The sequence below is a fragment of the Microcaecilia unicolor genome, chromosome 8 (genome assembly GCF_901765095.1).
Source record: "Microcaecilia unicolor chromosome 8, aMicUni1.1, whole genome shotgun sequence".
NCBI classification, from domain to species: domain Eukaryota; kingdom Metazoa; phylum Chordata; class Amphibia; order Gymnophiona; family Siphonopidae; genus Microcaecilia; species Microcaecilia unicolor.
This window is the reverse complement of record NC_044038.1, coordinates 95,974,853-96,000,496: the sequence shown is the minus strand read 5'-3', so window position 1 is coordinate 96,000,496 and position 25,644 is coordinate 95,974,853. Positions and strand designations below refer to the sequence as shown.

At 45.7% G+C, this 25,644-nt stretch overlaps 1 protein-coding gene across 1 annotated transcript in view; it reads left to right on the top strand.

Moving 5' to 3' along the window:
• The window catches only part of C8H17orf113 (chromosome 8 C17orf113 homolog), a 142,120-nt gene that overhangs the window by 80,210 nt on the left and 36,266 nt on the right, over window positions 1–25,644 (top strand). The window contains 1 exon segment of the mRNA XM_030213355.1: window positions 2,943–3,465. Coding sequence (XP_030069215.1) covers window positions 2,943–3,465 — 523 coding nt within the window.

Genomic DNA, 25,644 nt, shown 5'->3' with positions numbered 1-25,644 from the left:
CGTAGATTTTGCTTCGTTGGGTTTGTCTGAGGGTGTCTCCCGTGTCTTGCTTGCCTCTAGAAAGGATTCCACTAAAAAGAGTTACTTTTTCAAGTGGAGGAGGTTTGTCGTTTGGTGTGAGAGCAAGGCCATAGAACCTCGTTCTTATCCTGCACAGAACCTGCTTGAATACCTTCTGCACTTATCGGAGTCTGGTCTCAAGACCAACTCAGTAAGGAATCACCTTAGCGCAATTAGTGCTTACCATTATCGTGTAGAGGGTAAAGCCATTTCTGGAGAGCCTTTAGTCGTTCGATTCATGAGAGGCTTGCTTTAGTCAAGGCCCCCTGTCAAGCCTCCTGCAGTGTCATGGGATCTCAACGTCGTCCTCACCCAGCTGATGAAACCTCCTTTTGAGCCACTGAATTCTTGCCATCTGAAGTACTTGACCTGGAAGGTCATTTTCTTGGTGGCAGTTACTTCAGCTCGTAGAGTCAGTGAGCTGCAGGCCCTGGTAGCTCATGCTCCTTATACCAAATTTCATCACAACAGAGTAGTACTCCGCACTCACCCTAAGTTCCTGCCAAAGGTGGTGTCGGAGTTCCATCTTAACCAGTCAATTGTCTTGCCAACATTCTTTCCCAGACCGCATACCCGCCCTGCTGAACGTCAGTTGCACACATTGGACTGCAAGCGAGCGTTGGCCTTCTATCTGGAGCGGATACAGCCCCACAGACAGGCCGCCCAATTGTTTCTTTTGACCCCAATAGGAAGGGGTTCGCTGTTGGGAAACGCACCTTATCCAATTGGCTAGCAGATTGCATTTCCTTCACTTACGCCCAGGCTGGGCTGGCTCTTGAGGGTCATGTCATGGCTCATAGTGTTCGAGCCATGGCAGCGTCGGTGGCCCACTTGAAGTCAGCCACCATGGAAGAGATTTGCAAGGCTGCGACATGGTCATCGGCCCACACATTCACATCACATTACTGCCTCCAGCAGGATACCCGACGCGACAGTCTGTTCGGGCAGTTGGTGCTGCAGAATCTGTTTGGGGTTTGAATCCAACTCCACCCTCCAGGACCCGATTTATTCTGTTCAGGCTGCACTCTGTTAGTTGTTCTTCGTAGGTCAATTTCTGTTCTGCCCTCGCCGTTGCGAGGTTCAATTGACCTGGGTTCTTGTTTTGAGTGAGCCTGAGAGCTAGGGATACCCCAGTTGTGAGAACAAGCAGCCTGCTTGTCCTCGGAGAAAGCGAATGATACATACCTGTAGCAGGTGTTCTCCGAGGACAGCAGGCTGATTGTTCTCACCTACCCTCCCTCCTCCCCTTTGCAGTTGCATTTTACTCATTCTTTTGCTTGTCATTCAACTGAGCGGGAATGGTCGCGCACGGGCGGGAAGACGGCCGCGCATGCGCGGTGGGCGTGCCCTGCATGCGGGACCGCCCACGATGTTTTCTTCCAGTTGGTGGGGGCTGCCGTGGACGTCAACCCAGTCGTGAGAACAATCAGCCTGCTGTCCTCGGTGAACACCTGCTACAGGTATGTATCATTCGCTATGATGCATCTCCTGACTCAATGGAAGTACGGCATGTCAGTAGAGTGTGGAGTTTTGCCTTAACTAGTCATTACTGATCAACACTATAGATGAGCACCATTGCTTGGCTATTCGAAATACTGAGCATTCTGTGGCTGCACATTCCCCTGTAGGGATGAAGAACTACTTTGATTCTCTGTCTTCATGTGCTGGTTGATGGACACAATACCCATTTGTCTGGACTGGTCTTGTAGGACAATAGACCATGTCCTCTTGCGTTCAGCTTTAAGGATGACATTTGTAAAAAGATTTTGCACATCAATTTTACTTCACAGCCTTTTGTTTCCTACCACTTTGAGAGTGAAAATATCTGCAGAATACTGTGCAAGCAAATGCTTATGCAGAAAATACTGTTGTTTTGTCTTTAAATATAGCATGCTTAGAATAATATCCTGCTGTCCCTTTTATAGAGAGATTTGCTGGTAAAATTGTTTTTCTCTTTTGAAACTTGCACAAAATGTCAAAAACTGTTTAAATTTTAAAATTGTGCACAACTTTCCATTGTTTTCTTGTTCTGCTGGATCCTTATATCTAACATTTAGCAAGCTTTTATGTAAAGAATAAGCCCCTGTTGGACATAATATTTGCTCAGCATTTGAATGGTCAGTACAATATTCACATGTACTGCAAAATCTCACATTCCCCATAGCTATAGAAAGCCCCATGGCTGGACTGACCTCCACCTTGTCACCTTGTCATCACCTTGTGCCATTAAAAACCAAAACCATGGGATTTGCTATATATGGTCATGTTTATGCCTATTGTGTGTTAGTGACTTTTTTTTCTTACATGATTAGTACTTTTCAGTTTAATTTGGGTAAAATCCAGATATTGTGGCTGTGAAAGTGTTTTGAATCTTCACAAGGTGTAGTAATGGCAAAAAGTTATTAATTGAGCTGGTTAATTAAGACAGTCCCAAGGTCACAGTCATGTCATAGTCAACTTGTCAATATTCCTTGGTTTTGAAGAATTTTGTAACCTTGGTTAAAGTATACCTCTCAAGCTGACCTCATTGTGAGGGTCAGTTGAAAGAGGTCTTAAAATGCTTATCATGAATTACAAAATAATTTATATTGAAACACTGTCATTTGTATTGGGGGGGGGGGGGGAGACAGGATTTCTGTCTTTATATTTGCTTTGCTGCTGTGAAATAGCATTCTCAGAAACTCCTGGTAAATATGAATAATCCTGTAGGAAAAAAAGAACAAGGTTTGTAAGGCCCCCTCCGCCAATCCTTTTCCCCTTGTTCCTTTCATCTCTAGTCTTAACCATGACATGATAAATGTCTTTACTAAGATAGATACAGAGGCTTTTCCTTTATGAAAACTCAAGTTCATCCATAGTGTTTGATTTTCTCTCTGCAACAGCAATATGATGCCTCCTGGGAAAAAGCCAGCAGGTGAGACATCAAACTCCAACAAAAAGTGTAAACGTTATTTCAATGAGCACTGGAAAGAAGAGTTCACCTGGCTGGAATTTGACTATGAGAGGAAGCTGATGTTTTGTGTAGAGTGTCGTCAAGCATTGATGAAAAACAAGCATGGGAAAGCAGAGAACGCATTTACTGTGGGCACAGATAACTTCCAGCGTCATGCTCTCCTTCGCCATGTCACTTCTGGAGCTCACCGACAAGCCTTAGCAGTCAACAAAGAGCAGATGGCCTCCGAATCACGCATGCATATCCTCCAGGAGCCAAAATCAGTTATTAAAGTGGAAGTGAGCCCTTCCAAGGTTGCCTTATTGACTTCTGTCTACTGGATGGCTAAGGAAGAGATCCCGGATGAGAAGTACCAATCTCTGCTGGGACTTCAGAAGTTCAATCTCTGCCAGGCTCTGTTTACTTCAGAGCTTCATGAGTATTATCACCCAAGCAGTGTGAAGGAAATACAGGTGTGTATGTTTTGAACTCCTCCTATTTTCCCCTTTTTTTATGGGTATTAGAGGGAAGCATTGCTTGGTTTGTTTTTGTGTGCATTCCTTGTTTTGATCGTGTGGATGAGATTATTTCCTGTGACATCAATCCAGTTTCAAAAGCAACTCTTGTTCTGAATGTTTTAAAAGTCTATATTACACTTATGAAAAAGTTGCTCTGTATTAGCGTATTTTACTCTGTAAAGCTGCCTCCATTGAATCTCTTGGAAACAAGACTGATGAAGTGTGCTACAGACATTGGTATCTCATAGCTTTGTGTTGCTGTCTGTGGTACAGTTTGTAGCCAATTGAATAGTGTGTGACTGTTTTACTATGACTGTTTCCAATGATATACAGGAATTAAAGTAGAACTGCCCAAAGAGCTACAAAGAGAACTTTCTTTTCAGTAGTGGACATAGTAACATAGTAGATGATGGCAGATAAAGACCTGCACAGTCCATCTAGTCTGCCCAACAAGATAAACTCATAGTGTATTGTATGATGCAATATAACATATGTGTACTTGATCTATTCTTACCATTTTCGGGGCACAGACTGTAGAGGTCTCTGGTGGTGGTCCTCTATAGTGTGCAACTATAGGGGATGTGGCACTGGGAGGGGCATGGGTGGGAAGAGTTATAGATAGCACATTATTGTACATCCATGTCGGTTTTAAATATTTTATTGAACACTAGTAAGAAATGCCCGTTTCGGGAAAAAATGAAACGGGAGTTAGCAAGGTAATCCCCCCCCACCATCCTCCCTCCTGAGTTCCAGACCCCCCCTCCGTCCGTTCCTTCCGAGTTCCACACCCCCCCTCTTCCTCCCTCCCTCACTCCAGTTGCGAGTTTGCGATGAATGTTCGCTGCGCTCTCCCCACTGCTGTAAGTGAATGTCAGACTCGGGTGTTGTGCCTTCGCCGCCCCGCCCTCGACGTCATCGTGTTTTGACGCGAGGGCGGAGCTACAGTGACTGCAGGCCAAACCGGATATCTCGGGCGCCTCATCCGGCTTGAGGCTTCATTGGAACGTTGGAGGTGCCTTTTATATATATAGATAGTGGGTACAAAATTTAAGAACTGCCCTTTGTTGTAACTCACAACAAAATTTCTTGGAGTAGTCATGGTGGTAATAACATTTTTTCCAGAATCTAGTTTTAGCTATAATGAATTAAAAACTAGCATTGCATACCCATGACTGAGCCACCCTGTAGGGAATGTGCAACCATTACAATGTGACTGATCATCTTTAGATGATGGCATTTTACACTATTTAAGCCATTGCCCTTTCCCTGATATCAGTACCAGTTAGATCCCTTCACATTATGATAAAATGTTAGTTTAAGGCTTGAAAAAGCAAAATTATTGATCTACCTCAGCTGCCTTCAGAGAACTGCAAGCGTTTAATGAGCAAAATGGTGAAGGAATTGACTTGGCTGGTGTTTGTCACAATCTTATCCTCATACAGAGCTTCATTGAAAGAACATAAGAATGTTTAGATGCCCCAACAAAATTACACCAATTTGTTTAAATATTTTTCTTTTCTCTCAAGACTGGGCTGTTAGAAAACCTGGAAACAGTTTTTCTAATTTTTCTTCCTACTGGTAAGATAGCTCTAAGTCATTAGGACTTTTTACTTCGGCATTAATTTTATACTGGTTAGGGTTTGTAGCTCTGTATTTCCTATTTACCTTTTGAAAGAAATATGATTTTGGTAATCCAAGTGGTTTCCATTATTGCTGGGCAAGCTTTGGAAAGCTCAATCCAAAACTAGACTCCTGGTTCTGCTTGTTTCTTATAGAACAAAAGAGTAGCCATACTGGGTAGGACCAATGGTCTGTCTAGCGTAGTATTCTGTTTCCAACAGTAGGCAAGCCAGGTCACAAGTACCTGGCAGAAACCCAAATCATGGCAACACTCCATGCTACCAGTCCCAGGGCAAGTAGTTGCTTCCCCATGTCTGTCTCAGTAGCAGACTATGGATTTTTCCTCCAGGAATTTGTCTAAACCTTTTTTTAAACCCAGATACGCTGACCACTGTTACTACATCCTCTGGCAAAGAGGTCCAGAGCTTAACTCAGGATTTTGTATACCTCAATTATGTCTCCCTTCATCCATCTCTTTTCCAAGCTGAAGAGCCCTAACTAACCCCTTTAGCCTTTTCTCTTATGAGAGGCGTTCCATCCCCTTTATCATGTTGGTCACTCTTCTTTGAACCTTTTTCTAATTCCGCTATATCTTTTTTGAGATATGGCGATTAGAACTGAATGCATTACTCAAGGTGAGGTCACACCATGGAGCGATAAAGAGGCATTCCTTGTCATCAAGCAGATGAAGCCATTACGTATGGGTTGTGTCCATCAACCAGCAGGGGGAGATAGAGAGCACTCAACTTTTCACAGTGCCTCATGGCCAGCCAGCTCCACTGCCTCTTCAGTATTCTCTATCTCCCCAAGCAGGGTGGCTGCAGCTTCTTCGAGTTTCATCAAAAATCTGCCTGGGGGTGGCTCCTGGCTTGCCAGTTGTTAGCCGGGGTGTTAGAGGCTATAGCAGCTTCACTTTGAAGGCACATAGGTTAGCCCTTTCCCTGCCTTACCCATGCCCCCGTGGATGTTGACATATTAGCTTGCTTTTCCCTGTCCTTTCCCATTCAGTGGATGCAGGCACATTGGTTCGTCTTTCCCTGCCTTTCCCACTCATATGAGCCTCCGGAGTTCTTATTACCTCTGCTTTTCCTCACAGCGTTAAAAAAAAAAAAAAAATGAAACAGAGGTTTTCCTTTGATTCTTCTATGGGACCGGAGCTGTGATACTCGGTCCGGTGAGGTAAGAGTGTTTTCTAACTCCTCCGGGGTGGGCCCGCGATCGGGGCGTTTTTGGCGCGAAACCGCCATTTTGAATTTTTCCGCCGTTTTCGGCGATGACTGCAGAGAATGTAAAGCACTGTTCCCGGTGTGGCAAGCGCAAATCAGCAGCGGGGCTCTGTAAATCGTGCTGTACAGGTGTAAGAGCCGGCCCGAGCATGGCGAGCGATGATTCTTCCCGCTCAGAGCTGGCAGCGGACGGCATTTTGAATTCTCCGCATAGCGCGGCCTCCGTACAGACGGGGAGCCCTGAGCCCGGGGGGGAGGACGGGACCTCGAATTGAGGCTATTCAGGGTGCCCAGGGCGAGTTTTTTTTTCTCCCCTGATTTTTTTTTTTTTTTTGTTACATTTGTACCCCGCGCTTTCCCACTCATGGCAGGCTCAATGCGGCTTACATGGGGCAATGGAGGGTTAAGTGACTTGCCCAGAGTCGCAAGGAGCTGCCTGTGCCTGAAGTGGGAATCGAACTCAGTTCCTCAGTTCCCCAGGACCAAAGTCCACCACCCTAACCACTAGGCCACTCCTCCACTCCACTTGTTATTGCATAAAGCATACATGCTGAAAAGAGCTCTCCCTCAAGGGTCGTCTGAGGCCCCTTCTATTGTCTCCCCCCCCCCCCCCCCCCCCCCCGGTGGATGCTGGCCTGGGACTGCCCCCTGAGGCTATTTTCCCTGATAATTGGCATAAAGAAAAGCGTAGAAGGGCTAATTCTCCTTCAGATTGTGGTGCACCTCCTTTTTCCACCCCGTGGTCGGGCTGTGAGGATTCGGAGAGTTCTGGCAGGCCTTCGTGGTCTGAGGAGCCAGAGTCGGGTACAGAATTACCACAGGATCTGGATGATCACTCCGCGGTGAGGATTTTCCACCGTGATGAGCTGCCAGCGCTTATTTCAGATGCCCTACAGGTCCTTTCTATTGAAGAGCCTGACAGTGGCACGGCCTCTTCTGTGAATCCTAGGATGGCTAATACCAAAAAGCCTGCTCGAGCCTTTCCTTTGCATGACTCCATCCAAGAGCTTATTTCCGCTCAGTGGGCTGACCCCGAGGGACCTTTGAAAGTTTCCAGGGCTAAGGGGCAATTATACCCTCTGCGTGAGGAGCATTTGGCTCGCTTTGCAGTGCCTAAAGTGGATGCCCTAGTCACTGCGGTGACAAAGAGAACTACCCTCCCTGTGGAAGGAGGAGTTGCCCTGAAGGATATACAAGACTGTAGGCTGGAAGCAGCACTTAAACGGTCCTTTGAAATTGCAGGTCTTACTGTTCGGGTGACTGCATGCAGTTGTTATGCTGCTAGAGCCTGCCTGGCGTGGTTGCAACAGGCAGTGGAACAGCCCAGAGATGGAGCGGAGCCCTCCTCGGATGTGGCTCCGCGGCTGGAGTCGGCCTTGTCCTTTTTGGCTGATGCCCTTTATGATATTGTCAGAGCTTCGGCTAAACAAATGGCAGTAGCAGTGGCGGCTCGCCGTCTTATTTGGCTACGACATTGGGCAGCGGACATGGCCTCTAAACAAAGGTTGGTGAAGTTGCCCTTTCAAGGCCTTCTCCTATTTGGTGAGGAGTTGGAAAAAAAAATTGTTAAAGGCCTGGGAGATCCTAAACCCCAGCGCTTGCCTGAAGATAGGCCGAGGCCTTCCTCCAAGGGCCAGGCGGTCCACTCCTCTTATAGACCTCGCTTCCGTGAAGCTAGAAGGTACCGCCCGGGGCGTTCTACTGGGTTCACTTCTCGTGCCTGTTTTTCAGCAGAGGAACTCCTTTTGCTCCAGGCTCTAGGCCTGGAGTTCAGGGGCGACCCTCTCAATGATGGTGCGCCGGCCCCCTCCTCGCTTCCTGTCATCGGAGGACGTCTTTCTCTCTTTGCCGAGGAGCGGGCCAATATTTCCTCAGATCAGTGGGTTCTGGACCTGATCAGAGATGGCTACAGAATAGAATTCAACTCCCCAGTAAGAGACGTGTTTGTGGAGTCCCGATGTGGTTCTGCCGCCAAACGGGCGGCGGTAGAGGACACTTTGCAAGGTCTGATTCAGTTAGGGGCCGTGTCCCCAGTACCTCCCGCCTAAGGCCGATACTCCATCTACTTTGTGGTGCCGCGAAAAGGTGGGTCTTTTCACCCTATTCTGGACTTAAAAGAATTAAACAAGTCCCTGAGAGTGCGGCATTTCCACATGGAAACCCTGCACTCCATCATTGCTGCGGTACAGCCAGGAGAGTTTCTCACGTCTCTAGACCTGAAAGAAGCTTACTTGCACATACCAATTTGGCCCCCGCACCAGAAGTTTCTGAGGTTTGTGGTGTTGGGAAAACATTTCCAGTTCTGAGCCTTGCCTTTTGGCCTCGCCACAGCTCCCCGAACCTTTTCGAAGGTAATGGTGGTAGTAGCTGCTTTGCTCAGGCGAGAAGGTATCAGGGTTCACCCGTACCTAGACGATTGGCTCATCAGAGCAGACTTTGTAACAGAGAGCTATCAAGCTACAGCCAGAGTGGTCTCAGTACTTCAATCTCTAGGCTGGGTCGTCAATATGGCCAAAAGTCACCTGACCCCCTCGCAATCTCTAGAATATTTGGGGGCCAGGTTTGACACAGACTCGGGCTATGTATACCTACCCGAGCTAAGGCGGTGCAAGCCTCAGAATCGGGTCCGTCTGCTCCTGAGGATGCCCCGCCCGTGAGCTTGGGTCATTGTCCAGCTGCTTGGATCAATGACAGCCACATTAGAAGTGGTGCCCTGGGCGAGAGCGCACCTGAGACCTCTACAGTATTCCCTACTTCAAAGATGGTCTCCAGTTTCTCAGGATTATCAATGCAGACTTTCTTGGCTCCCTGCAGCCCGACTCAGCATGGAGTGGTGGCTCTCAGACAGCATGCTGCGGCGAGGAATGCTGCTGGCGCTCCCCGATTGGTGTCTAGTAGTGACAGATGCCAGCCTGAAGGGCTGGGGCGCACATTGCAAGGGGAAGCATGCCCAGGGTCTATGGACACCCGAGGAGTCGGAGTGGTCCATCAACCACCTGGAGTTGAAAGTGGTGTTTCAGGTGCTTCTGGCCTTTCAAGTGACCCTGGAAGGAGTGATGTCGGATAACACGACAGCAGTGGCCTACATAAATCGACAAGCGGCACTCAGTGCAGAGCACTGGCCGAACAGATTTGCCACTGGGCCGAGCTGCATCTTCAGTTTCTGTCGGTAGCTCACATTGCAGGTCAGAGCAACGTGCAAGCCGATTATCTAAGCAGGCATCAGATCGATCCAGCAGAATGGGAACTAGCAGACGAAGTATTCCTGCAGATATGTGCCAAATGGGGCAAGCCCGTGATGGATCTTATGGCGACAAGTTCAAATGCCAAAGTCCCGTGCTTCTTCAGCAGATGGAGAGATCCTCGCTCGGCAGGGTTGGATGCCTTGACTCAGCCCTGGCCTCCGGGCCTACTATATGTGTTCCCTCCGTGGCCCTTGATAGGGCGCGTGCTCCTGCAGATTCGGCTGCACCCAGGAGAAGTGGTCCTCATCGCCCTGGATTGGCCCAGGAGGCCTTGGTATGCGGACCTCCGACAGATGCTAGTGGAGGCTCCCCTTTCTTTACCTCTGGTACCGAACCTGTTGTTACAGGGCCCGGTAACCATGGAGGACGCCTGCTGCTTTGGTCTTATGGCATGGCGATTGAGAGGGCGCAATTGAGGGACAAAGGCTATTCAAACACAGTCCTTTCCACTCTCCTGCAGACCCGCAAGCGTTCCACTTCCGTGGCTTATGCCAGGATTTGGCGCCAGTTTGAGTGTTGGTGTGCTTCAAAAGCGATCACACCCATGCGGGCTCCTGTCTCGCCGATTCTGGACTTTTTGCAGGATGGTGTACAAATAGGCTTGGCCTATAATTCCCTGCGGGTGCAAGTGGCAGCGTTGGCCTCCCTTCTTGGTAAGGTTGAAGGCGTGTCTTTAGCTGCTCATCCAGATGTGGCACGGTTTCTTAGTGGGGTGCTTCGGCTCCGGCCTTCCGTGCGAGCACCCTGTCCAGCTTGGAACCTGGGTGCTAGTTTTGAAGGCCCTGCAGGTTTCTCCTTTTGAGCCGCTTCGGCGAGCATTGGAGAAAGATTTGACACTAAAGGCCGTTTTTCTTGTGGCCATTACTTCGGCGAGACGGGTGTCAGAGCTCCAGGCGCTGTCCTGTAGAGACCCATTTCTGCAATTCTCAGAGTCCGGGGTCACGGTTTGGACCGTGCCTTCCTTCATGCCTAAGGTGGTTTCAGCGTTTCACCTAAACCAGCCTATTTTCTTGCCCTCCTTTGATAAGGAGGAGTTTCCAGAATCTTTTGGGCAGTTGCACCTGTTGGATGTGCGCAGGACTCTGCTGCAGTACCTGCGAGTTACTATCTCTTTCAGGATCTATGATCATCTGTTTGTTTTGCTATCAGGTCCTCGCAGAGGGTCTCCAGTGTCTAAAGCCACTATTGCCCGCTGGCTCAAAGAAATTATCTTTTCAGCTTATCTGCTTGCCGGCCGGTCTCCGCCTGTAGCCTTTAAGGCGCATTCTACCAGAGCGATTTCTTCCTCTTCGGCTGAAACTGGAGCACTCTCTCATCAAGAGATATGCAGTGCAGCAACATGGGCTTCTATGCTCTCTTTTGCCCGACATTACAGGCTGGATGTGGCTGCTAGGAGGGATGCGTGTTTTGGAGCACAAGTGCTAGCGCGTGGTGTGACCTGTTCCCACCCTCTATAGGGATTGCTTTGTTACATCCCATACGTAATGGCTTCATCTGCTTGATGACAAGGAAGGGAAAATTAGGTTCTTACCTTGGTAATTTTCTCTCCTTTAGTCATAGCAGATGAAGCCATGAGCCCTCCCTGTATGATTGTCTGTATGCTGTGAATCTGTTTCAGGTTCTGTTCTTGTTTCCTGAAGTTCCTTCCTTGGGAGAAAGTAGGAAAACAGTCTTCAGGATTCATGTTCACTTATAAACTGGAGGGAATGGACTCATCCTCCTATGTTTTGGAGGATGAGTTTATTCCCTCCAGGAAGTTGCGTGTATCCCCTCCAGTTATACAATAAGGAGGACGAGTTTATTCCTTCCAGGAGGATGTGTTCATTCCCTCCTTTTGAGTTCATGCCCTCGTTAAGGGGCCATCGTTCGCTGTGAGGAAAGTTCATGTTTATTCCCATTGCGGTTTGCCATACTGCTTTGGAAGCTTCAAATACTGAAGAGGCAGTGTAGCTGGCTGGCCATGAGGCACTGTGAAAAGTTGAGTGCTCTCTTTTTCCCCCTGCTGGTTGATGGACACAACCCATACGAAATGGCTTCATCTGCTATGACTAAAGGAAAGAAAATTACCAAGGTAAGAACCTAATTTTCCCTTATAGTATTTTTGGTCTTATTCACCATCCCTTTCCTAATAATTCCTAGCATTCTGTTTGATTTTTTGGCTGCCACTACACATTGAGCAGAAGATTTCAACGTATTATCTACAATAACACCTAGATCCTTTTCCTAATAATTCCTAGCATCCTGTTTGATTTTTTTGGCTGCCACTGCACATTGAGCAGAAGATTTCAACGTATTATCTACAATAACAGCTAGATCTTTTTCTTGGTTGCTGACCCCCAAGGTGAACCCTAGCATCCGGTAACTGATTCAGATTATTCTTTCCGGTAACTGACTGACTCGGATTATTCTTCCCAATGTGCATCACTTTGCATTTGTCCACATTAAATTTAATCTGCCATTTGGATGCCTAGTCTTCCAATTTCCTAAGGTCTTCCTGCAATATTTCAGTCCGCATATGTTTTAATAACCTTGAATAGTTTTGTGCCATCTGCAAATTTAATCACCTCATTCGTCATTCCGATTTCCATATCATTTATAAATATGTTAAATATCACTGGTCCCAGTACTGATCCCTGCGGCACTCCACTGTTCACCCTCCTCCATTGAGAGAAATGACCATTTAAATCTACCCTCTGTTTTCTGTCCAATAACCAAATCTCTGTCCAATAACCGATTCCTAATCTACACCAGAACATTGCCTCTTGTCCCATGACTCTTTCATTTTCTCAGAAGTCTCTCATGAGGAACTTTATCAAAAGTTTTCTGAAAATCTAGATACACTATATCAATTGGCTCACCTTTATCCACATGTTTATTCACGCCTTCAAAGAAATGAGGCAAATTGGTGAAGCAAGACTTTCCTTGGCTGAAAGACAAGTGGAAAATGAATTGAATTGGAGTTGGCCTTAGCCTATTACTGCCACCACCTAATTCATCCTGCCCCTGGCTGTCTTTCGTTGTGCTGTGTGACTGCCTCAGCGGAGTAAGTTTGAGCTGTATAGAGTTAGCAATCCTGTACTGTTATCCTGGTACTGGTTGAAGTGAGTTGGCAATGTTCAGCTGAATCTGCATGCCAGGCCATCAAAGGGAGGAAGGAACAAAATTAAGCAGGACACAGGAGAGAGCTGAAGGGCAATGGAGTGATATAAATATGCAGAGACAAATGAAAAAGAGAATATGCATAAAAAGAAAATCTGATGAAATGTATTCACCTGACATCCTAACAAAATGTAGAATTCCAAATAGGATAAGAATAGCAGAGAAGCTAGTGAGAGAATAGGGCATGAGCCTGTCAAGAGGATAGCATTGAATGGATTCAGCATAATGTGCTGGATGGGAAAATAGACTGAAAGGGACTGGAGGCTGAAGGGGTAAGGTAAAAATTCATAATATATTGAGAGGACTTGGGCAGAGGGTTGTTGTGAGATGGCATGGTAGTTAAAACAAGACAGCAACATAGTAAATGACGGCAGATAGAAACCTGTATAGTCCATCCAATATTCCCATTAAGGTGACTATAGTTGTACCTGCCTCTTCATGCAGGTTACTCCTCCCTATGCCTTGTTTGAAGTGTGAAGGTTATTTAAATTTAGCTTTGATTCTATTCTCTTGCTATATAGGGATGCTCTCTATTTATTGTTTGGTGTAGGATTTTTTTTTTTTTTTTGTATAATGTCAAAAATTCAAAACCAAAACTAAACAATTCAATTCCCACATAATTATTCAGTGTATGTGATGACCTCAGAGGAGTCCCAGTCAACAAAATTCAATTCAGATCAGTGATTTAAATAAGACAATAATATCATAGGGCATTAAAACCTCCCCATGGTGCAAATCAAAATTTCAATAAAGCAGCACCTTTTATAGAAAAAGTTACTTATCCTTTGATAAACACAAATGGTCTCGCCAACGGAGGCCAGCTTTTCACTTAAGGAAGCTGGATCAGGGTATACAGACCATTTAAAACACACATCAATTGAACTGTGCTTCAGTAGGCTATCAAAGATGGCCATCTGGACATTAGACATACTTTCTCTATTTGTGAGTACTAAATTGAGTGTCATCTCTTACCTCATGGGTTCCATCGCCATTTGTATGAGCAGAGAATATTGAAAAACATCCACGATTGCTCTTCTTTCTGATTCTGCAGATGGGACATTGCCAAGCCGCATCTGGCAGGTTGAAATCTATCAATAACTCCTCCCCTTTTATTCTCAACTTTGGATATCCATGTCCAGATCACTGTTCAGTTTCTCTGTTTGAGCTGGAGGTCTGTATATGACATCTGGGTGGTGGAAGTTTCATCTTCTTTCTAAGATGATCCATATTGCTTTCTCCTTTCCCCAAGTTCCCTGTGTTGCAGCTACTTTGATATTGTTTCTCATATACATTGCTGCTACTAATACACTTTTCATCTTTATCTCACCCTAAAGAGATTATAGCCCAGTATGACTGTATACCATTTAAGGGATTCAGGCAATTGGGTATACAAGAGTTATATGAGAAGTAGTGCCCTCATAATTCATCAAAAGATAGCAGCTCTGATGGTACTGCACGTGTTTACTTGTTCTTTGAAATATTTTCCTTCACCTCGGTTGGCAAAAAGCCTCTGTGTGAAGATGCTGTTTTACTATTGAACTGGAAGCCTGCAGTGAGCACGCAGTGCAATTTAAGCAACGAGCAGTGATAGAATTTCTGATTGTCAAAGGAGTCCCTCCAATTGAAATTCACCACCGCATGCAGGTTGTTTACGGTGATGACTATATTGATGTGAGTACTATATGTTGCTGGTCCGAAAAATGTAAAGATTGTGGACTAGAAAGTGCTTATTTGTTCAAAAACAAGGTGTCACATCTCATTCATTGGACACTCTGTAAACATTACAATCTCACTGTGCTGGAAAAGCGTTGGGATCATGACTCATAAGAATTATGGAAAATTAAGTTATGATCACTTGGGGCATCTCCATCCTGACAGATAAAAAGCTGGCTGCAAGAAAACCAGACATGGTGGTAAAATGGTTTATGGTTTGTTGAGATTTACTAAACTGCCTTTACTGACTGGCAGTTCTCGGTGGTTTACAATAGTACAATTAAAAATTTCAAGGAAAATAAAAGGAACTACAAAATTCAATAGGACAGTGGATAGAACAGAAATCATAGAAGGAAAAGAGAAATAGCAATAGAGAACAAACAGAAATAAAAGAACAGTTTGTCAAAACATCATACTACATCAAAAGCTTTAACAATTTAGAAGACGTCTCAGCACAAATGTCTGGCGGAAGGGAATTCCAGTGATAGGGAGCTGCAAAAAAGAAAGCATGATGACCACTAGACTCTAACCGGGCAGATTTTGGACTGAGTAATATCAAACAATGACCATTAAATGAACAGAGGACATGAGCCAGGGAATAAGTAATGGTGAAGGAAAACAAGTAGTCGGGCAGATGAGTCTATAGAATTTGTATATAAGGACCAGTAGTTTAAAGGGAATGCGCTAATGAATTGGAAACCAGTGATATTTTTGAAGTAATAGTGATGTGTGGTCATAACAGTGGGTGTGGCAGAGCAATAGAATGGCTGTATTTTGGAGAGACTGAGCCTTTTAATGGATGTTTGTGTTCAATCGAGTTATATGATATAGCAGTAGTCCAGTCTCGTAGTCAACAAAGAATAAGGGAGTGAAAAATATTGGTGCTGACGTAACAACAAATAGCACAGCACTGTCGGAGTACAAAGAACCATAAATTATAAACATTGGAAATTTGAGGTGAAAGTGATAGATGTGAATCAAGTATGACCCCAAGTTACTTAAATGAGTCATCCGGATGAATCCTAGATCCAAAAAGCTGAAGCGGAGTGGTGGGGGCTGTAAGACCCCCTGAGAACCAGTATGCTATAGTCTTGTCTTTATTGAGAACCAGTCTGTGGTTAGAAAGCCAATCTGAGATGAGTTGCACACAATCCTGTAAGTGCCCTAAGGAAGGGTTGTAGGGATCAATAGGGTATAATAGGAGGATATCATTTGCATAGAAGTGAAAAGAAATACCTGTGGAATATGTTAAATAGAAGAGGAAAGAGCACAGAACCTTGCGGAACACCACAGTGTCAGAGACCGTGGAGCAACTCTGGATGTGTGTGTGATAACAGTATAGGTACGATAAGAGAGGAATGATGTAAACCAAGAAAGTACTAAGCCTATAATAGCAAGTGATCTCAGACAGGACAGAAGCAAAGAGTGATCAACAAGGTCAAATGCTGCATAGAGATCAAGAGAAACCCCAAGAACTATGTTATGTTTGTCCCAGTGTGTATGAATCTCATTTAGTACTGAAGTTAGTACTGTCTTGGTACTGGAATGGGATCTAAAACCAGATTGTCTGGGGTGCAGGATGAGGGTCTTTATACAAAGGAGAACAGTTGAATGGAAACAATTTTCTCTAAGACCTTGGAGAGAAAACATAAGTTGGAAACTGGACAATAATGTGCTGGTATGAGTGGATCTAGAGAGAGTTTCTTGAGGAGATGGGCTTGACAATTGCCTTTTTCCAATTAAGTGGCACCAACCCAAGAGGCTGGTGTTAATCTGAGATAATATTTGAGGAAGAAGTAGAGAATGTAACTGTTTAATCCATGAAGAAAGAAATGGATCAAGTTCACAGTATGTAGGGTTTGTGTTGGAGAGTACCACTGAAAGAGAGTAAGGGGACTGGAGCTGGAAAGTAGACCAAGAAGTAGCACCCACCAGAAAATTCCAGAGGGAAGCTCTTTGGCATTATACCAGTGTTAGCAGTAAATTTGAGATTGAGATCATATGCCATTTTTTTCCAAAATTGAAGGAATACCTTCGGGGGCATCTGTTCAACTCGACTATGTGGAAAGGACTGTGAGCTACTGGTTGAAGAGACAAGATGTGCAGTTCTTTCATGACGCCTTCCAAAAACTTGTCCATCATAGTCACCACCATTTGCCACACATTTCTGACAATCTAAATAGATATAATAAAAGAACAAGTTTCAAGCAGTATTTTTATTTTTTATTCATTACAATGTCTTCATTTAAACAAAAGTTATGGAGGTGGAGGCATTACTTTTCATTTAACCATATTATAATCAAACGGTCAGAGGACAGTATTTTAAAATAAAAATATGTACTTTAATAAATACACAGATCGCAAACCAAATACCAGTTGGTGGATTGCTGTAAGTTCATATAAGTATGTCTAACGTGTGACAAATGCTCGTTGATAATCAGGGCTGATCTTAGCAACTGCAGGGCCCTGTGCAGACCAGTTTGCTGCCCCGCCCCTTGTTGACAAGATATGTGTTAAACATTTTCTTTTATTTCAAATAAAGACAAATCAAGCAAAACTTGTATACAAAAACTAATTCAAACATGAAAAATGCTATACAAGGAAACCTTTGGGTTTAAAAAGCAAAACCATGTGCATGTAAGGACTAGATAAATGAATTAAAACAAATCCCCTTAATATGTAATACTTGGTAGCAATAATGAAACAGTGATTGAATATTCAGATTGCAAGCAGCCTGAACCAATAGATTTATTTTTCACTGAACACGGTTAACTTTGTATGAACTTGGCTGCTAATAGTGTGCTGAACTGGACAATGTTGGCACATTTAGCCACACCCTTTTACCAGCCATGTCGCATATAAACAGTAATCATTGAAAACATTACACCAGTACAGGAGAAGAAAAATAAGTTGTTGTTTTTTTTTCATTATAAATAATTTCTGTAAGCTGTTACAGCTCCAGTATACCCAAAATGGCCCAAACCAAATTAGCATACAGACTGCATGCAGCACAATACCAGAAAAACAGAACATTGCTATACATTGCTAAATAAAACAGCGGATGTAAATTCTCAAATTGGACATATTCCAAACACTAAAATGAAAATTAAAATGATTTTTTTCTACCTTTGTTGTCTTGTGACTTTGTTTTTCTGATCATGTTGGTCCCAGTTTCTGATTCTGCTGCTCTCTATCTGCTCCCTTAACTCCACTTCCAGGGCTTCCTTTCCATTTATTTCTTTACTTTCCTCCTTTCTTCTTCATTTCTTGCCCTACATCCATAGATAAAAGCTGGGTCCTCCATAGACTTGACTGGAGGAGATGTAGAGTGGATCCAGCTTTTGCCTATTTTTTAAAATATTTTTTATATATTTTTATATTTTATTGCATTTGTATCCCACACTTTCATCCCTATTTGCAGGCTCAATGTGGCTTACAGAGTTTGGTTATGACATAATCATTCCATGATATCAGATACAATTAGTAATATACAAAGATTAGGTGAGGGAGGAGAGAAGGAAGGTGTTAGGCAAGATATAAGGTGGACTGTAATAATTGGCTAGGGGTTCTCTTTTAGGCCTTGTTGAATAGATGTGCCTTCAGAGATTTGCAGAAGTTAGTTATTTCATCAATAGCTTTCAGGGCTGTAGGTATTGCATTCCACAATTGCGTGCTCATGTAAGAGAAGGTGGTGGCGTGTATCAGCTTGTATTTTAATCCTTTACAGCTGGGGAAGTGCAGATTGAGAAATTTGCGGGATGATCTTATGGCGTTTCTGGGAGGCAAGTCCACAAGGTTTAGCATGTAGATTGGGGCATCTGCGTGAATGATTTTGTGTACAATTGTGCTTGAACGCAACTCGTTCCTTGAGTGGGAGCCAGTGAAGTTTCTCTCTTAGGGGTTTTGCACTTTCATATTTGGTTTTTCCATCCATGTGCAGTTTTTCTCCTCTTTTTTTTTTTTTTTTTTTTTTTTTTCCCTTTCCCTCATCTCCATCAGTATGCATCTCCTTCCTCTCTCTTCCCTCTCCTCCATCCATGCCCAGCATTTCTCCTCTCTTGCCTCCCGCCCCCTGTCCTCCCCTCTCATCCACATCCAGTGATTCTCCTCTGTCCCCTGCCCTCCCATCCCATCCATGTCCAGCGATTTTTCTCCTCTGCCCTCCCCTCCATGTCCAGTGACTCACCCGCCCTGTCCCCCAGCCCCACCTGTGCCCTCAGTTTTCCACAGTCCTCCTTTCCTTCCAGCCGCCCTGCGTTTAAAAAGCCACGGCAGTGGCAGCGAAAAAGCAGGCTTGCCTCTAGCCTTTAAGCCTTCCCTTCTCTCTCTGTGTGCACTGTGTTGCCTTCGCGGAAAACGGAAACAGGAAATTGCATCAGAGAAAGGCGGCACAGTGCTCGCTGAGAGAGAAGGGAAAGCATAAAGGCTAGAGGCAAGCCTGCTTTTTTGCTGCCGCTTCAACTTTTTAAATGCAGGGCATCTGGAATGAAAGCTGATGATCAAATGGCAGGGAGTGAGAGGAAGCGCCGCGGGGCCCCTGGAGGCGCGAGGCCCTGTGTGACCGCACCTGTCGCCCCTGCCTAAGACTGGCCCTGTTGATAATCTGTGTCAGTATTGAATCACATGTTTAGCAAGGTGCCTGCTTCAGATATAGTGAGATTCTTAAGGGGTCCTTTTACTAAGCTGCAGTAAAATTGGCCTGCAGTAGTGTGGTTGAGTGAAATTGCTGTGCGCTGAGGTCACTTTTTACGGCAGCCGGAATTTCCACTGTTTTAAATGGCAGTTGTAAATGACTATGTGCTAATAAAAATATTGGCACATAGCAATTTGCTGCTTGAGCCCTTATCGCCACCTATTTAGCAGGCAGTAAGGGCCCAAGCGCTAACCCAGCGATAATCAGAGTGTGCAGTGATGGCCAGTTATCGCTCGGCATGCCTACACTGCGCTAGAAAATAGAAAAATATTTTCTGGTGTGGGACATGTCACATGGCAAATACAAAATTACTGCAGTTGTTCTGTTTTTGCCGCACGCTACCTGCGCAGTAGCCCTACTGTGGCATAGTAAAAGGACCCCTAAATGATAAAATCAAGATATCAAGTCACAATCGGAGCAGGTGAACCCTAAAGGTAGGTGAGAAGAGAAAAAACAAAACAAAAAGGAAACAAAAATAAATCAAAAGAAAAGGAATTACAAAACTAAAACTTAAGACCCCCTTTCTCCCCCGAGGCATAAAATGTACATTAGCAAAAGGAAAGAAGCAGATCTGAAGAAAATCTTATTTTATTCACTATAAGATTTTCTTCAGAATGCAGTAGAGGCAGGATCCATAAGGTCTCTAAAGTAAATAAAAAAGAAATCACAAACACATATCAAAGAATAACTAAAGAATAATAAAAAAATCAAAGTTAAAAAAAAAGTGTGTGGGGAAAACTTAAGAGGTAGCATGAACATACTACATTATTCTTACAAATTACTTGTGCTCATATGAATACTTCAAAGAACAACAAAAACACCAATATATAAGACAATCCTTGCCAAATTACTCCTACTATATAAAGTGTAAAGAATTGTACCTCTGACATAAAAAAACATATAAACTGTGGGCAAAAATAGCCCTTTCCATAGCGTCAGCAGCAGATGGAGAACTAAATTGAAGGGAGCCATACTAGCCGACCAACCCCTAATCCATTTAGTATATCTCTGTCTCCAGCAGGTGGTGGACGGATCTGTCCCAGTTCCTGGATTCACAGGGCCTTTGGAGTCTCCTGGACTGTTGGCCAGTTGAGGCTAGGGGTGTGTGTTGTCTCTGACCCTCTTTGGAAGCATACTGCTTTGTCTGTCCCTTCTTCACCCTGCGACAGCTCTTTCTCCCTGACCCTTTGAAGCTTTTTTTTTCCTGCTAAGGTCCTCACAGAAAATTAAAAAAAAAAAAAAAAAAAAAAAGGAGTTCAGCCGGGCTGTTCCTGTGTCAGGCAAGCCTATTTAGGATGGGAGTTCCCCTCTGAGAAGGGTGTTGGCAGTTTCTGGACTGGGGAGTCCGTTTCTGCATAAGGCAGAGAGTTTTCTCTGTTCAGCGCTGGTGAGTGAAGTGTTTTTTATTTCCCCTCCATTCATTTCAGGGTACGTTGTGTGTAATGGCGACTGAATCTGTGGAGTGCTGTTCCTGTTGTGGGAAGCGCAGGTCAGAACGGAGGTGTGTAGCACTGGCTGTGCCGATTCAGGAGGGGAGGATTTGGGGTCTTTTTCGGGCGCGGTGGTTTCCTGCGTGGGAATTGCGAATGTGGGCACCATTTTGGATTTTGCCGCAGACTCGCCATCGGGCTCCTGGCTCCTTCCCCCGCAGCCTCAAAACGGCGAGTTTTGGCAGCTTAGGACACCCCTGAGGCCTCTAGGGGGTTAGGGGATTTGGCTTCCTTCACTTCTATTCCGGGGGCGGGCCCTGCTAAGGCAGGAGAAGGTTTCTCCCCATAGTTCATTTTGCTTCTTCATTGGGCTTATCTGATGAAGCGCACCCTCCCCTCCCCTTCTCTGCCGGGGGAGTTGAGTGATCCAGGGGCCGCCCCACAGGGTGCAGGTAGCAGTCTGTTGTCAGTGACTGTGGCTCAGACTCACAAATGCAGGTGCATGAATTCTGGATCCGATGCAGGTTCCGTTGGGCTGCTGTCTTTGGCCCCTTCTCTTCCTGGGTGTTCTGGGGGTTTGTTGAGGACCACGGGCACAGAGGACTTGGAAGAGGGAGAGCGCTGCAAGTAGGAACCAGATGATCATTCAGCAGTACGAATTTTTCACAGGGAAGAGCTGACCTCCCTTATTTCTTCTGCCCTGGAAATTTTACACATTGAGGAACCTGAGGCTCAAGCTGCTGTGGCAGTAAATGTACGCATGGCGAGCATGAGGAGGCCTTCTAAGGTCTCTTTGGTGACGGCGGTCACCAAGAAAACCTCCCTTCCAGTAGAAGGGGGGTTTGCTTTAAAGGACATGCAAGATAGACGTCTGGAAGCCACGCTGAAGCACGCTTTTGAGGTTTCAGCTTTGGCCCTTAAAGCTTCCATTTGCAGCTCTTATGCGATCTGGGCGTCTCTGGATTGGCTCCAACAGTCTATGGATCAAGAACAGGAGGCGGCTTCCTGTCTAGTGCCGGCTGCCCCTCAGGTGGAGCCGGCTCTGGCGGACCTGGCGGATGCATTGTACGATTTGTTACGGGCTTCGGCAAAGTTAATGACCTTGGCGGTCACTTCTCGGAGATTGCTGTGGCTTCGACATTGGGCTGTGGCTATGGCATCTAAGCAACATATTACCAAGTTGCCCTTTCGGGGTAAACTTTTTTTATTTGGAGAAGATTTTGGAGAAAATTGTTAAGGACTTGGAGAGTCCAAATCTCTGCGGCTGCCAGAAGACAGGCCCAAATCTTCAACTCGGGCCGGCCCAGCGAGACCTCGGTTTCGAGAGGCCAGATGCTATCGACCGGGCAGACCTTCATCCTTTCAATGTCCTCGATTTCAACAGCGCTCTTCCTTTCGTTGAGACAAAAGAGGTTCTGGGACTGCTTCCTGCCAGGAGCAGCCGCTAACCCTTCCCACCGGCCCACTCTTTGGAATTCAAAATAGGGGGTCGGCTGACCAATTACCAGGAGTGGGCCATGGTCACCTCAGACCAGTGGGTTCTCAAGGTTATCAAGGACGGTTACAAAATAGAGTTTGTGGTTCCAGTCGCAGATGCTTTCTTGGAGTCCTGGTACGCTACTTCTGCCAAGCGAGAAGCAGTTCTAACAGCTTTAAGAGATCTAGTGGGCATTGGAGCTGTTGTACAGGTGCCATCTCCAGAATCTCGCTCAGGTCACTATTCCATTTTTTTTTTTCGTGGTCCCGAAGAAAGGAGGTTCCTTGAGACCCATTCTTGACCTCCCGAAAGTGAACCAGTTTCTCAAGGTGCGACAATTCCGCATGGAAACTCTACGGGCAGTGATCGCGGCGGTGCAGCCTCAGGAGTTTCTAACTACGCTGGACCTCAAGGAGGCTTATCTGCATATTCCGATTTGGCCTCCACAGCAAAGATTCTTGCAGTTCGCAGTGGTGTTCCAGCATTTTCAATTTCAGGCGCTGCCCTTCTGGCTGGCCACGGCACCTCGCACCTTTTCCAAAGTGATGGTAGTGATGGCAGCTTATCTGCGCAAGGAAAGAATTCGGGTACATCCCTATCTGGACGACTGGCTCATTCGGGCGTTGTCAGAGTCGGAAAGCCACCTAGCTACTCAGAGGGTAGTAGAGGTTCTTCAATCCCTGAGCTGGATAATCAACTTCTCTAAGAGTCATTTGCTCCTGTCTCAGTCACTGGCATACCTGGGGGTACAATTCGATACGGCCCAAGGGTTAGCCTTTCTGCTGGAGGGCAGGAGACTCAAGTTTGTCGCTCAGGTGAGGAGTCTCTTGAGGCTCCTCTGTCCTTGGGTGTAGGACTATGTTCAAGTCCTCGGGTTGATGGTAGCCATGCTCGAGGTGGTGCCATGGGCCAGGACTAACATAGAAACATGACGGCAGATAAAGGCCACATGACCCATCCAGTCTGCCCATCCTCTGTAACCCCTGATTCTTCCTGTTCCTAAGCGATCACACATGCTTATCCCATGCCTTTTTAAATTCTGGAACAGTCCTCGACTCCACTACCTCCACCGGGAGGCCATTCCACACCTCCACCACCCATTCTGTGAAATAATACTTCCTTGGGTTACCCCTAAGCCTATTCCCTCTTAACTTTGTCATATGCCCCCTCATTCCAGAGCTCTCCTTCATTTGAAAAAGGCTCTCTTCCTGTACATAAATGCCCTTGAGATATTTAAACATTTCTATCATGTCTCCTCTCTCCCTTCTCTCTTCCAGCATATACATGTTGAGGTTCATAAGCCTGTCCCTATAATTTTTGCATTCAAGACCACTTACTAATTTCGTAGCATGCAACCGTTACAGCTGGCTCTGTTGAGCCTTTGGTCTCCCGTGTCTCAGGATTACTCGAGGTGTCTCCCTTGGTTATCGACAGCTCGAGGCAGTATGGCCTGGTGGCTCCTACCCACCAACTTGAGAAGGGGAATGCCCTTGGCGTCCCCACAGTGGGTAGTGGTGGTGATGGACGCCAGACTGTCCAGATGGGGAGCTCACTGTCTCTCTCATGTGGCGCAGGGGCGCTGGTCGACGGAGGAAGCGGCTTGGCCCATCAATCGGTTAGAGTTGAGAACAGTGATGAATGCCCTGCTGGCATTTCAAAAGATCTTGAGGGTCTCCGGTGAGAGTGTTCTCAGACAACACTGTGGCAATAGCCTACATCAATCGACAGGGCAAGCAAGCAGGATCCTGAGGTGGGAGGAGAGTCATATTCAGCTTCTGTTGGCAGTGCACATTGCAGGCCAAAACAATGTTCAAGTGGATTTCCTCAGTCGGAATCTGCTGGATGCAGCGGAATGGGAGCTGTCGGACAGAGCATTTTGACAGATATGCTGTCGCTGGGGCTTGCCAGAGGTCGATCTCATGGTGTCACGTTGGAATGCCAAGGTGGCGAGGTTCTTCAGCTGGCGCAGGGAGGTTGGCTCCGCAGATAACGTGTTTCTTCAGCCATGGCTGCAATCAAGCCTTCTCTGTGTTCCCTTCTTGACCTCTTATTGGCAGAGTTCAGCGCAGGGCCAGCACTTACCAAGGTTTAGTGATTCTTGTGGCTCCAGATTGACCTCGACGTCCATGGTACGCGGACTTCATCTGGTTGTTGGTGGATACTAAAGGAAAAGAGCACCAGAAAGAGGTACTACAAGAGTACTTGCAGGATTTAGAATTGCAGAGGATTACACCAGAGCAAAGGGAGGCACTGGAAGCCCCGATTGACTTACAAGAAGTACTGTCTGTCATAAAAGGCCTAAAGGGAGGGAAATCACCTGGTTTAGATGGGTACACGGCAAAATTTTATAAGGTTTTCCAGCAGGAGTTAGGGCCGTTATTGGTGAGGATTGGGAACGCTTGCTTTGTAGAGGGCAATCCGCCACTTAGTATGCGAGAAGCAGGGATCTCAGTATTGTTAAAACCTGGCCGAGACCCAACAGTGTGCGGATCCTACAGACCAATCTCCCTTATTAATATAGATGTTAAGATCCTAGCTAAAATTATGGCTGAGAGGTTGAAGGAGATACTTCCCACCCTGATACATGAGGACCAATCAGGCTTCATAGCACGACGACAGGTAGCAGACAACATTAGACGCACCCTAAATCTCACCTGGGGGGCACAGAAAAGGGGCGACTCCCTCGCACTCCTCACGGTCGATGCTGAGAAGGCGTTTGATCAGGTCGAATGGGAGTATTTATGGGAAGTAATGCTGGAGATGGGATTGGGAAGTGTTTTCGTGGGATGGGTAAAAGGCCTATACTCCACTCCGGTGGCGAAGATTAAAGTAAACGGGGGCTGGTCAAGTCAATTTGCTATTCAAAGGGGAACTAGGCAGGGGTGCCCCTTGTCCCCACTACTATTTGCGATCTCGATAGAGCCGCTGGCCCAAAGAATTAGAGAATTAAGGGATGTTAAAGGGGTTAGGGTGGGGGGGAGGGATCACAAAATAGCATTATTTGCAGATGACATTTTATTCTATGTGGGAGCACCATTGCTGACATTACCTATAATTGTGAGGGAATTAGATGCATTTAGAGCTTTGTCGGGATTCAAAGTAAATTTCGACAAATCTGAAATAATGGGAATAACAACATCAGAACATGAAAAAGAGCAAATGGGAAGACATTTTGCATTCCGGGTAGTAACCACTAGTTTTAAATACTTGGGTATCTGGATTCCATGTGACTTAGACAGCTTATTTGTGTTGAACTAAGTTCCCCTAATCAGAGAAATACGAAAGGACCTAAATAGATGGAAGATGAGCTGGCTGTCATGGTGGGGCAGGATAGCAGCCATAAAGATGAATATTTTACATAGATTGCTGTTCTTGTTCCAAACCCTACCAATCCCAGTCCCAAAGGGGGAGCTTCAGAAGATACAAACAGAGTTGGGTGGGTTTGTGTGGGGAGGGCAGCAAGCTAGACTTTCCCGGAGGACCCTATGGAGGGCGGTGGAGCAAGGAGGGAGAGGTATGCCAAATATTTTTTGGTATTACTGGGCAGCTCAACTGAAACAAATTGGTGTTT